We start from the raw sequence: 14,439 nt of genomic DNA on the forward strand, positions 1-14,439 counted from the left end.
TGTTTTAAGTTGTGTTTAGTGATATTTTTTTAAACAAAAATGTTGATTGTGATAATAAAGTATTTTGTTGTCACGTACAATGTTTGGCGAAATTCTATCATATGTCTTTTGGTACCTTTGGATCTATGAAGCTTAAATATGAAAACGTATCGGTATCGGTATCGATGATACTGGGCCTGTATTTACTTGGTATCGGATCAATACCAAAATTCCCGGTATCGCACACCTCTACCCCAAAACTGCTTGGAGTTACGTAGGTTTCCCGAATTGAACCAAGTCTCGGCACAAGCTCCCGGGTTCGACACGAGGTTCGAAACGTCACCGTCACACTTTACGTTCCCACAAAATGGCGGCTTACTGTCTGACTGTTACTAGGCTGCGGGTAAGAAAACACTATTTCTCAGAAATAAAGCTTTTGTTTGCATTGTAGCGGATTACACATGTACCAAATAAATACGTCGGTCGTGTTTTAGAAACGCCAATAATTATAATGTCGCGACAGTGTGTAAATGCTGCGTAAATTGTGCGCAGCACACAGGTCACACTGTCCCCGACGCTTCGTCACTGTGGTAAAGCTCTTCTTATTTAAGAGTATGAAATCACACCGCTGCAAATAACAGTGTACATTTTAGTCCATATCGACGCACCAGGTGGCATAAGATGTCCCAGTTGTCCAGGAGTTTGCAAGGTGAAGGCAAGGTTACTGCAGGAGTTTGGACTGTGCGCCCGTCACGTGACACTTAAAAACCCCCGGACATCCATCAACTGCAACACTGGCTGAGGGAGAAAATTGTTTAAGGGGGGCTGTGCAACTACTAACTACTTTCAGTAATCATGGTGCTGTGATTTGCCATAAACTGCAAGGAAGACATTGCCAAAATAAACAAATACGAGGTCTATTAGAAAAGTATCCGACCTTATTATTTTTTTCAAAAACCATATGGATTTGAATCACGTGTGATTACATCAGACATGCTTGAACCCTCGTGGGCATGCAAGAGTTTTTTCACGCCTGTCGGTTACGTCATTCGCCTGTGGGCAGTCTTTGAGTGAGGAGTCGTCCACCCGCTCGTCGATTTTTTTCATTGTTTAGGAATGGCTCAGAGACTGTTGCTTTGTTTGATAAAATTTTTTCAAAGCTGTAAGGCACAACTGAGTGGACACCAATAAATTCAGCTGGTTTTCGGTAAAAATTTTAACGGCTGATGAGAGATTTTGGTCTGGTAGTGTCGCTTTAAGGACGGTCCACGGCGCCTGACGGCGATCTGCGCTTCGAGGCGGCAGCGTCTCGCCGTTTCAAGTTGAAAACTTCCACATTTCAGGCTCTGTTGACGCAGTAAGTCGTCAGAGAACAGAGAACTTTCAGAAGAAGTCGGCATGAGGAGTTTATTCGGACATTCCATTGTTAACGGTCATTTTGTAATGAAAGAACGTGCGGGCAGAGTCGCATGTCGGGCCGGACCCGACCGCGGGGGGTTGCGACAGGAAAAACACCTCCGTTGGAAATCTTAACGGGCAAGTTGGAACATGCCCAAGCTGTTAAACAATTTCTCAGTTACTCACTTGTTGAAAGCCATTAAAAGCCGCCTGAATTCTACAAATGGTTTTCAACACGGAGGTGTTTTTCCTGTCGCGGCGCACACAGATTTGCCGAGTCGTCACGGAAACGACTCGGCGAATTTGCGCGTACGTCTTTCATTAAAAAAATGTCCTTAAACAGTGGAATGTCCGCATAAATTCCTCATGCCAGCCTCTTCTGAATCTTCTCTGTTCTCTCATGATGTCCTGGGTGAATTAAGCCTTAAATTAGGATGTTTTCAGCTCGAAACAGGCCGACGACAGCGCCTGGAAGCGCTGCAGGACGTCCCGCTCCGTGGGAAGTCCTTACACCGACAGAAACACCCCATAATCTCTCATCAGCCGTTAAACTTTTCACAGAAAACCAGCTTAATTTCTCGAATAGTGTCCACTCGGATATTCCTCACAGGTCCAGAAAAAATTTTGATAAAGCAACGCGCGCCGTCTCGAGCAGCGTGTGAAACAAAGGAATTCAGCCGAGAGGGCGGGACCACATCTCACTCAAGGCCTGCCCACAGGGAAATGACGTCACCGACACGCGTGAAAAAACTCACGCATGCGCACGAGGGTTCAAGCATGATTGGTGTAATCGCATGTCATTCAAATCCATATAGTTAAAAAAAAAAAATAAAAGGGTCGGTTTATTATCTAAGAGACCTCGTATAAACAAACTAAAGGTGCCTTGACACTTGCACGCGTTTAACTGCCGCACAATTCGTCGTGCCAGTGCTACCTGCTGTGTTCAGCTGAATGCTGCACTTTGTGCAGCTGGACACTGCGTATATAAAATAATTTTGTAGCGGATTAATCATTTTCTCTCAGAGTTTGGCTGACAAAAACACCTCTAATTGCCTCTGTAATCACAGAGGGCTGTTACTTCTAGGGTTGGGGCCGAGCCGATCCCGGATCTGTATTGTGTTCTGACACAATGTAATTCGCAGATCGGAATTTCCCGATCTGAGCTGCAGGATTTTCCGATACCGGAGAGAAACCACGTCTGTGAAAACTCTCTTGTGCTGCATGCTCTCTGCTCTGTTTACTGCTGAGTGGGAGGATACTGAGCTGAAGGCGAGCTGTTTGTTCTGTAGACAGTCGAGGGTTTAAGCCACTGGTAACGGCAAATTTCCACCCGGCTCTCAGGTTCAAATGCTCCATGCCACCGAGCACGGATTTTCTAAAAAAATGAACTGACTTGTTACTAAAAAAAATCAGCCGAGTCAACGTCCCGAGGCTGTGAAGCCACAGCTTGGAGCGCAGCTGAGGAGGACAGCAGAACAGAGATTCACTGTCTCTCTTCTTGCACACTCAAAACAAGCACACTTTAGCCACTTGGCTGCAACTCCTTGGGGTGCATTGAAAGAGGTGGCCCTAAATACTGCCATAAAATGATTTCATGTGTCTGAATTGTCTTTTGTCTCCTTTGGTTTAGCTCGTGCTTGGAACTGGGGCAAGGCGATACCATGTCTCAGCAGCATTCAGCACCAAGGCTAAAGTCAGCATGAGCCGCTTTGAGCCCAGCTCCAGTGTTAACTATGAGAAGATGCATGAGAACATCAGTACTGTGCGCAAGAGGTCAGGAGATGCTCCTGTCATGAACATACACACAAGTACACATATATAAAAAAAATGTCTGTGTGACTATGTCAGGTTATTTTACTTTAACGTGCGTTTAATCTTATTTGCATTTAGCTTTTTCAGCACATATTTATTGCCAAGTGAATCATTACTGTACTTCTGTTGCAAAGAATCTTCAACACATTTCTTGTTTTGTCCAAAATCCCTCTCCATCAGACTCCACAGGCCGCTTACTTTGTCAGAAAAGATTGTGTACGGTCACCTAGATGATCCAGCGGGACAGGAGATCGATCGTGGCCGCACCTATTTGCGTTTGCATCCAGACCGTGTGGCTATGCAGGACGCTACAGCACAGATGGCAATGCTTCAGTTCATCAGCAGTGGTCTGCCTAAGGTGGCTGTCCCCTCCACCATTCACTGTGATCACCTGATTGAGGCCCAGATTGGAGGGGCTCAGGACCTGCAGAGGGCGAAGGTGAGTACACAGGATGGGAAAATTGAGAACATGAATTCATGCTGGATGAAAGGAGGGGGGACACGAGAAAGACATGAAACATTAAATTTCACATTAAGGTGACTAGAATTTATTCAGGGTAGTAAAGACTCAAACATACAGTACGTGCTCTTAAGTGTTGAAAACACCTGATACATATGATGGAAACGTGTGGCTTTTAGATGAATTTTGTGGAAAAGTTTTGTCAGTGAATATAAATGTAACAAGTTCCAATGAATGCTTTATTGGCCCAAAAATAAGATGCCAATGCTCCCCAGATATATATCTGAAAATATGGGATCCTCTTCTAAGTGCTTGTGTGTTAGGCTGCTTCAGAGTGCCTACTCATAAAACTTTAAACTTTAACAAAATTACCACAAGAACCACCATAAACCATTCACAAATACCACAATTTACAATGATTTGCAATTTCTCAGAGGAGTGCTTGTGTGTTAGGCTGCTTCAGAGTGCCTACTCAGGCAGTTTTATTTCAGCAATGGCCCAGCATTATTTTTGCTACTGAGTCTACATCAGGAGAGTCACACAGCGATAGGTTTGGGAATCCCCTGTTGTATTTGTTGTGATTTTTCTGTTTGTTTGTGGCGATAAACTCTTTTAACGTCATAGTAGCTTTCCTCATCCCTTCATGGTATCTCTTAAGAACATTTAGGGATTTACCTGTCTGAAATGTCCTAGATGAATGCAAAGCATGTGAAAAAAGTTTTGTCTGAGGAGAACTGACTGACTGTTACGCTCTGAAGAGCCAAGGTTAGACTGTTTATTGCACCATTGTTTATTGTATGACTTGTTTATGCAATCTAGCCTCCCCCCCTCACTCAGTGTGTTTTTTTTTTAAACATTGTTTTCAAATCAAAGCTTAAAACCATGATTTGGTCTTCAGAAAGTATTTTTCCAAAAAATATGTCTTGCAAAAAGAAGGGTCATCTTATAATCAGGACTGTCTTATATTTAGGCCAGTATGGTACTTCATCCAGTCTTGCATCTCTCATGCTGTTGTCTTTTAAATTTTGAAGTAATTTCATTCAATTTTCCATAACACAAACATGTGACCCTTTGAATGGTGTATCATATATTATGTTGTAATAACATGTTCACATTTATACAAAATTTGTTCATTTATTTTATTGCTTTTGAGAAACACATATTCTGTTGGCCAACAGGCAAATAGGAAAAAAGAAATTAACATTAATTTATCACATTTTTGGGATTCTCTAGGTTCCACAGGCAGCAGTTGTTAACACATGACAGTGGCCCATGCACAGTAAATATCATGGTGACATTCTGTTTGTGGTCCATTGTGTCTGTGATACAGGTACGGATAATGATGGACACCACTCAAGTCAGTGCTTCCTTTTCCAGTAGCTCCATAGCAGCACGTTTTATTTGCTGTAGAACACGATGCAGTGCAAATACGCAACAGATGTGTTTTTGATGGATGGCAGATCTGAAACACAACTGAATGGCCAATCAGATGATCAGTAATCACATTGTCATGCCCTGTCATCACAAATATTAACAGCACAGGGCACTTACTCATTGTAGATGTAAAAATAAATAAATAAATAAATAATAAAAATCGCAGAGAAAAAAAAACAGGTGTAGCCGAACACAACACAGTTTCATATTTGAGGGAGAATGGCTGCTTCTTTATTTTAGTGACAACTGACTGACACATTTTCTCCTTATAATCCCGGCTGCGCTCTCTTTACTCCAAAAATCATCAGTGTCTCACTCTGCGCACACACCCTCCCTGATGCATTCAATGCCAGTCTTAAATCCCCCCCTCCACACCAATTGCATAACAAACACGTGAGTGGGATGGACCAGAAACGTCACAAAGTCACGACGGGTACATGAAGAAATGCAAACATACTGCCATATTTACTCTAACACACTGGGGGCGTGAAATTTTCATGAAGTAGGATGTTTATTGATGGTCGTTTGCGTACAAGTGCATGCATGATGTACACAGTACAGCCTTACGGTATGTATGTATATGTACTGCATGCAAGAAAAGCAGTGCGGACTCGAAACAAATGTTGTTTTTTTGCATGCAGTAGCTGCTACACAATTACATAATATGGCCCAGCGCAAATGTTTTTACTTGGTAGAGTTCAAGCTAAAAGTTGTGGAAGAAGCAGAAGAGAAGGGGAAGCACCATCCTGCTCAGATTCTCCTAGTCATTAGGAAATGCATCTGGGAGCGGTGTAGGAACAAGGATAAGCTTGCAACCCTGGCCAAAACAGCAAAATGGCTGCCTGGTGGGAGTTGGGGGCGGAGCAGGATTTGCATGACAGGGAAGGGTCTGAAATATGAGGCACTGCGGCTGCATAAGCAACATGGAAACCAGAACAAACTTGATGTTGTTTCGTAGCAATGAGGTGGGAGTATTTCATTTTCATTTTACTCTGTTCTCTCAGGAATTCACAGTTTCACTACATGCAATGTGACAAAAAAATCAAGGAGGGAGGGGAGGCTTTTATTAGAGAGGAGCATTTAAATACGGTATGTGGAAAGCTGACCTAAGAGCTCATAGAGAATAACACTACTCTCAAGATTCAGAGAAGGCAGCCACATTTATAACTGAAAGTGTCATAGCAAATACACCAGGATCAATACAGCTTTTACATATCAGCCTTACCTCCTCTCCTTCATGTAGGATGTGAACCAGGAAGTGTACAACTTTCTTGCAACTGCTGCAGCCAAATATGGAGTTGGCTTTTGGAAACCTGGTTCAGGGATAATTCATCAGGTACAGTTCACTGATTTTGATTGGTCCTACTGCATAATTAGGGATATTCTGCAGCTTGCAGCATGATTAATAATTACTTGAACATGTCTCATACACAGCTAAGACTGAATTATGTTGCATTTCCTTCCAAAAAGTGTTTGTATCATAGCAGTTACCTAAATGTCTTGCTTAGTGACATAAAGGAAGTTTTTTAAAAAGTAGCTTAGAAAGTTTCCCAGATACTATTACCAGTACCAGATATATGATGTTTTCTTTAACACAACAAATTAATGTTTGCTTCTGACAGATTATCTTGGAGAACTACGCCTTTCCGGGAGTCATGCTGATTGGCACAGATTCCCACACCCCGAACGGTGGTGGCCTGGGTGGAATCTGCATTGGAGTGGGTGGAGCTGATGCTGTGGATGTCATGGCTGGAATCCCTTGGGAACTCAAGTGTCCCAAAGTGAGTACCATCTTCTTCTACCGATATGTCATTGTTCCTTTTTTGTGGTTAATACACTTCTACAGCTCTCCTGTTCTTTTGCATGACTCAACAGCTTCAAATATCTTGTTCTTCTGCCATCTGCAGGTAATTGGAGTGAAGCTGACAGGCACGCTGTCTGGCTGGACGTCTCCGAAGGATGTCATCTTGAAGGTGGCCGGTATTCTAACTGTGAAAGGTGGCACTGGGGCCATTGTTGAGTATTATGGGCCTGGAGTCGATTCTATCTCCTGTACTGGTGAGAAGTTCAAAATAATCTCATTAATTATTGGATGTTGAAAAGAAAATTCATGAAAATTAATGGAATAAAGGCATTCTTTAAAATTGCTAGATCAGTGGTTTTCAGTCTTTTTACAATAAGTACCACCATAGAAGATATTTGGCTTCCCAAGTACCACCATTACATCTGGAATTAAAATAATTGTGGGATTGTGGGATCTTTGTTACGACACAACAGTTCAGAATAGCAGAAACATATGGATTATGATGATTTAGATCAGTTTAAAACTGAAGTTGATGGCTTAAAGTGTTTTAACATTTGTCGCGGACCGCCTTTGATATCCAGGACTGTGTCCGGCAGTAAAGAAGTACTGATTGCTCTCACATACACAGCATCGGTCCAGAATCTGCAGTGTGTTTTGACAGAGGAGGAGGACAGAGAAGTTGTCAAAATGACTGCATGTCCTTTCAAATTAGAGCGTAGATACCCGATCTGGCTCAAATGGGTTGGGTTGGGTTTGGACAAATATTTCAAAATGATACTCGGGTTGGGTTGGGCTTGGCCACATCAGCACAAAGTCATTGACCGTACAGAATGTTTGTGAAAAGATCTCGTAGTCCTGAATCTCTGACTTCAGCTGCTCATTATTAATGGCATGTTATTGTTGTGTAATTTAATATACTTTTATTTTGTCTTGGTGGATCATTAGGATTTATTTTCAATGTGAGCAGAATGCTGAAGTGTGACAGATGGCATTACATTTGCATCATGTGAAGCAGCACACAGAGTAAATAAAAAGTCTTATTCTGACCTGTTGCATCCTTTCAGATGGATTCATCATCACATTCTGATGATGTTGTCACGTAAGGCGCCCTTGTTTTGGAAGATCCATCCATACATCCATCCATTTTCTTCCACTTTATCCGGAGTCGGGAGCAGCAGCTCAAGCAAAATTGCCCAGACCTCACGATCCACACACACCTCCCCCAGCTCCTCCGGGGTAACCCCGAGGCGTTCCCAAGCCAGCCGGGAGACGTAGTCCCTCCAGCATGTCCTGGGTCTTCCCTGGGGCCTCCTCCCAATGGGATGTGCCCGGAACACCTCTCCAGCGAGGCGTCCAGGGCCACCTCAGCTGGCTCCTTTCGACGTGGAGGAGCAGTGGCTCGACTCCGAGCTCCTCACCCTATCTCTAAGGGAGTGCCCAGCCACTCTGCGGAGGAAACTCATCTCGGCCGCTTGTACTCGTGATCTCGTTCTTTCGGTCATGAGCCAAATCTCATGACCATAGGTGAGGGTCAAAACGTACATCGATCGGTAAATCGAGAGCTTTGCCCCCCTACTCAACTCTCTCTTCACCACGACGATCCAATACAGCGACCGCATCACTGCAGATGCTGCACCGATCCGTCTGTCGCTCTCACGCTCCATCCGTCCCTCACTCATGAACAAGACCCCGAGATACTTAAACTCCTCCACTTGAAGCAAGGACACTCCACCGACCTGAAGAGGGCAAGGCACCTTTTTCCGGTCGAGAACTATGGCCTCGGATTTGGAGGTGCTGATTTTCATTCCGGACACTTCACACTCTGCTGCAAACCGCCCCAGTGCACACTGAAGGTCCTGATTTGACAAAGCCAACAGGACTACATCGTCCACAAACAGCAGAGATGAGATTCTGTGGTTCCCAAACCAGACCCCCTCTACACCCTGGCTGTGCCTAGAAATTCTGTCCATAAAGATAATGAACAGAACCAGCGACAAAGGGCAGCCCTGGTGGAGGCCAACGTGCACTGGAAACAGGTTAGACTTACTACCAGCAATGTGAACCAAGCGCCTGCTGTGGTCATACAGGGACCGGATAGCCCTTAGCAAAGGACCCCATACTCCCGGAGTACCCCCCACAGGGTTCCCCGAGGGACATGGTCGAACGCCTTCTCCAGATCCACAAAGCACATGTGGAGTGGTTAGGCGAACTCCCTTGTGTTGGAAGATGTCATCTGGAAATAATTTAAGTCCTTATCGTGGAAATTGAACAAGCAAAGCGTGTGTTAAAAGCTTGAGAATAATTAATTGATGTGCAACTACATGTATCGACAATGACGGACCCTGTACATCTAACATAATAAGCCTACACATGTGGGAAATTTTGATCAATTTGTAATTGCTTTCTGTCACGTTTGTCTGTTGTTGCAGAAACTGATTTGGAGCTCGGCATTTGAAGCGTGTATTAGCAGAGTTTGACTCTTATGAAACAGTGCTTCATTTTTCTTCATGTATAGAGCCAAGCCCATAACTCTATGGCTTAACCTTATTTGAAATAAAGCAGCTGACGTAATTACACCATAAAAAATAAGTTTGTTCAATTGACTGGGCGTGCTACCGAAGGGAGTCCTCGTACCACAGTTTGAGAACTATGGGGCTAGATAATTATCTTGAAAGTTTGCTCAAATATTAGAATAATACTTTTTAACGTTCTAGGTATGGCCACTATTTGTAACATGGGAGCTGAGATTGGAGCCACCACTTCAGTTTTCCCCTACAACCACCGCATGAAGACTTATCTGGAGAAAACTGGCCGTGCAGGTGAATATGAGCCACAGACTACGTATTGTTTTTTCACTAACATTTCTTGTGAATGTGGTATAACTTCCAAATAGCATGTTCTGGTAGTAAGATGTTGCACCCGCTGTAAGTGGTTGTGAAGTGGAGATACTTGTTGGTCGGCTCATTGTTCAGTTAAGCTGTGATTGTAGTGTAGATATTTAGTGTTGTGAGCCTGTTCCACAGAGCGCTGTTCCTTCCCGGTTAATCCCGAATAGCAGATTGGGGCATGTTTTGAAGCTTCATAGTAACTTATTGATATGTCTTTGTCAATCTTGAGCAAGCTTGGTATGCATAGTAGTTATGACCATCATCTGCACCAGTTCTGAAATTGGGGTCAAATTTTTTAACTGCTCAAAAATTTCATCCCGATTTGCAAAATCATAGCTAGTGCATGGTAAGTTTCTGGTGTTTGTAGTCTTAACAGTTTCAATCATGTTCGAACATCTTTAATTGGGATATTCTTACCAAGTACAGTTGAAATGTTTTTGATCGCTCTCCATCTAGGTAAAAATTTGAAGCCGAAGCAATGTTTATTGCGGTTCTGGCCAAGGGCGCAGCTCCTTATTTTTGCCAGGTCTGCACTTTATAAGCCAACCAGTTGCCAGCTCTGTACTTTATAAGGCAGTCTGTTAGGAGACAAGCCGGATTGAGCTGTTTCATCCTTTTTTTGCACTTTTTGGATTGTGGGCGATCATAGTAGAATGATACCCTGTGGAATAGGGGTGTTAATTCAAGAGGTTTACCATAAATATCACATTAACTTTTAAGGAATTACAGCCATTCTTATACATATCTCCTCCATTTTCAGGGGTCGTAAGTATTTGAACAAATTATTTATGATGATTATTTATGACACATGGACATTTCCAAGTCACTGAATATGTCTTGACTTCATTTACATCAATCATTAAGAAATACACACTGTGTGGTACAGCTCTCTGGAGTAGGCAGTTTGCAAAAACTGAGTGACTGTGCAAGGAGGACATTAGTGAGGGAAGCCACCAAGACATCACTCACTAATGCCCTCCTTGCACAATTAGTTTTTGAAAACTGCCTACATATTCATGTTTTACTGCGTCTGAAATTGTCACAGTTATTCTGCCCAGTAGGCATTTTTAAATTCTGCTTATTTCTACTCATGATTGTGCTGTTTTCGTGGAGGCACAGGACTTACAGGTGCAATGATAAGTGAATTCACACAGTGAGTAACAGGGTTATAAATAAATAAATAAACACCTAGAAACTGCTTGGAGCCCTGCGGGTTAAATAGCAATTAAATGGATGCTTTGACCACAGGAAAAATACTTATTTTGTCAGTACAAGCAAAGTTTTTAAGAATGATGTAAAACATAATTATACAAAGTGTTTCTTAAAAGTGTAGTGTATTTATGGGCTTCTGAAGAAAAATGTGGAATAGGCCACTTTTTCAGCAGTCGCAGTCCACCCAGCTGTAAATGGGTACCGTCCTTGGCTGGGGAAGTAATCTGGTTTGGACTGGTGTTCTATCCAGTTGTAAGTTCTTATCCGCTTCACACTATGGAATCCAGAGATAAGCACCAAAGGGTCGCAGGGCTTATACAGGATGTGTTTGTGTGGTGACTTCAGTCCCCAGATATTTGCACCAACCTTCAAATCCTTTATCAGTCGAACCTCAGTCAGACTCAACCAAAGGCAGGAGTCTGATAGTTTAATAGTAGATTTGAACTGTTGTCAAAATTGATCAGAATTGTTATAGATATTCCTGCTTATAGCTTTGGAAATGGCTTATCATTCTGCTGTTGGTTCAAGGTTAGTCAGGAAACAAACCAGCTAGTGGGCCTCATGTATCAACGTGCGTACGGTGATATTTGAGCGTATATGGGGTGTACGCCAAAACTGCTGCGCTACTTGGCATTTATCAATGTGGTCGTTGGCGTACGCTATGCTGAAAATATACACCAGGTTGAGAGGTGGCATAAATTATACACCAAAATGAACCAGCGCTGGAATCCACATAAAAATGAAAATTATCAACATGATAAACAGTGCCATTATACAAATCAATGCATATGTTACATAAATAACACTTTCCTGATTATACTACATAATAATCAATACAAATCTCGCTTTTGCGGGATTGCTGGTCTATCGAGCACGATCCGTGGCCACAGCGCTGACCGCAAAGAAAGCGCTGCTCGCCTTTTTCTCCAGAGCCTGGAGCCAGAGCAGCGCTGAGCTTAACTTTATGTGGTGTGATCGTTTTAGACAATGAAATTGATAATTACAACTGTAGTGTTGTCATTCCCTTCCCCGTGCTGCAGTCAGGTTTTGTTTTCACCATTCGTATGTTACAATAAAATAAATAAATAAATACATTTTAAAAATAAAGAAATCTGAAAAATTAGGCGTGTCATTAATTGAGCGAGCAAATATCCACATGTCAAGAATTATTGACGTGAAAAGAGAATACAGTGGTCCCTCGCTATAACGCGGTTCACTTTTCGCGGCCTCGCCGTTTCGCTGAGTTTTTAGTCCGATTTTGCATGCCTTTTTTTTTTTACAGTGTTCTGTGTTCTGCGTGTCTGTTTATAAGAATCTTCTTGCCCAGAAGAAAAAAGAGCACCAACAACTACCATAACTGTGTTTGTCACTCGGAAACAGACACCTGCAGCCAGGTGTGAGTGGAAAAAGGAGCGGCGTCAGGACGAAGAGGTGCGATCAGAGGAACTGTGAAATACTGGTCAGTCACTGTTAATAATTTCTTATGTGTCCAACCTCATACGTTGATCGTTAAAATTAAATTCGTTAGTTCTAAAAGCCATCATAATTATTTATAGGAAAACGTTCTATTTTTATTTCTCAAACAAATGTTTGGGCCTGAAAACAGTTTGGTCTTATTTTTCTACTAAGGTTTGAAGTTTGAGAGTGTTTACACACGAGAGAAAAGTGAGAAAATGTTCATGCCTGATTGAGAAAGTGTATAAAGTGGTTTTACAGGCGTTTTACAGCTTTGAAACATCTATAATAATTGTAAAAAATAACGCTGACTACGTCACGGTTTCGCGTATTACGGGCTATTTTTAGAACGTAACTCCCGCGATAAACGAGGGACCACTGTAACACTTTTTTGATTATACTACAAAACAATTGATACGACGGCCGCTTTTGACGCTCTATTGGCACGTGTCGTGATTGGTGGAGTTCTTTTTCTTTGCCGTCTTCCTGGCTTCCATGTCGTAAAATGAGGGTGTGTCTGAAGCGGAGTCTGAATATTTATGGGCGTGTTTATTATAATTACGATTGTTTTCACCCGCCGCATTTATCAAGGTCACGTCAGGCGTACGCTGGAAATGGGCAGGTGCACACTGCTTGATACATGTCACGGCAACTTTGGTGTACTTCAAATTTACACCGTAAATTTACGCCACAAGTGCGCAACGTTGATACATGAGGCCCAATGTGAGGAACTTGTGAAGTACTTTATGGAATTCAGAAGACCTAAGCAATGAATGCAAATTTTCTGCAGCTGGGCTGTTCTGCTGTAGAAATTCTTGACTTAAAATCAAGGCATCTAAATCCACAACATTGGTTTTTGATATTCATCTTTCCACAGACTGCTTTTTCTACTCATTCTTCAACTCTCAGCCTGATAACATTTTGTGCTATTGTCCATCATGTTTAAGCTTCATTGACATTGTCTTAGTTGCGTTATATTTACTTCACAGAAATTGCCTCTCTGGCTGATCAGTTCAAAGAAGACTTGGTCCCAGATAAGGATTGTGAATATGATCAGATCATAGAGATTAATCTCAGTGAGGTAAGTAAACTCTCCAGTTTTTCGATTAATTATATGTGAGGAATTATATCCTGAGAGGAACTGTGTTATTTGGTCATTGTGGTGTGTGTGTGTGTGTGTGTGTGGTGTGGTGGTGGTGGTGGTGGTGGTGGGGGGGGGGGGGGGGGGCAGATTAAAAGATGGAGAAAGTGAGAAATATTATATCTCCAACTTCATCTTATGGCTTAGATGATCTGACTGCAGCAAAAATGTAGATGAGTTAGTACATTTCAGCCAGCTTGTGTAGACAATGAATTAAAAACAATAAATGTTAGTAACTCACCAAATTAAAAAGGGTAGTTAAAGAGTTTGATAGAGTGGATCAGTCCCAAAAGCAGCTTTGTTTTGCTTATGTAATATGCACCAGACATGTCTGCTCTCCCCTCATGTTAGCCTTAGCTGTCAAGCGGAGTTAAGCTATTAACTGCACAGAGAAACAGGATGCCGGCTACATGGACAAAATATACAACAGAACAAGAAAGTACAACAGGAATTAAAGAATAGATTGAGCGTGTGGCTGTGTATGGTGCTGAAATATTTTGTTACTGAAAATTGCTTGTGGTTAACTTGAAACACTGCTTTGCATCATTTCATGTCTTTTGAAGCACCTGTGTTTTGAGCGTTGTTTCAAGATGTAGCCTGAAAAGGAAAACATCAAATGCTGTGCTGCCATCTGGTGAATGGTGGCACCTGCTGGACACTCTCTCTCACTCACTCATCTTCAACTGCTTATCTGGGACTGGGTTGCGGGGGCAACAGCTCCAGCAGGGGACCCCAAACTTCCCTTTCCTGGGCCATATTAACCTCTGACTGGGGATAATGAGGCATTTACAGTGAGGAGATTGTTTTGTAATTTTTACTGCCTCTTGGCTAGGACTTCCTTGCAAAAGAGGTTTTT

General features: G+C 42.5%; 1 protein-coding gene across 1 annotated transcript in view; it reads left to right on the forward strand.

Moving 5' to 3' along the window:
* The first annotated feature begins 257 nt into the window (after window positions 1-257).
* LOC117527492 (aconitate hydratase, mitochondrial-like) overlaps window positions 258-14,439 on the forward strand; it is a 35,832-nt gene continuing 21,650 nt past the window's right edge. Inside the window, exons 1-8 of the mRNA XM_034189865.1 lie at window positions 258-382; window positions 3,008-3,150; window positions 3,370-3,628; window positions 6,327-6,419; window positions 6,706-6,864; window positions 6,991-7,141; window positions 9,602-9,706; window positions 13,432-13,523. Of these exons, the coding sequence (XP_034045756.1) occupies window positions 347-382; window positions 3,008-3,150; window positions 3,370-3,628; window positions 6,327-6,419; window positions 6,706-6,864; window positions 6,991-7,141; window positions 9,602-9,706; window positions 13,432-13,523 (1,038 nt within the window). The 5' untranslated portion in view covers window positions 258-346. The remainder of the gene's footprint in view (window positions 383-3,007; window positions 3,151-3,369; window positions 3,629-6,326; window positions 6,420-6,705; window positions 6,865-6,990; window positions 7,142-9,601; window positions 9,707-13,431; window positions 13,524-14,439) is intronic.

This window comes from Thalassophryne amazonica, chromosome 16 (genome assembly GCF_902500255.1).
Source record: "Thalassophryne amazonica chromosome 16, fThaAma1.1, whole genome shotgun sequence".
Lineage (NCBI taxonomy): Eukaryota > Metazoa > Chordata > Actinopteri > Batrachoidiformes > Batrachoididae > Thalassophryne > Thalassophryne amazonica.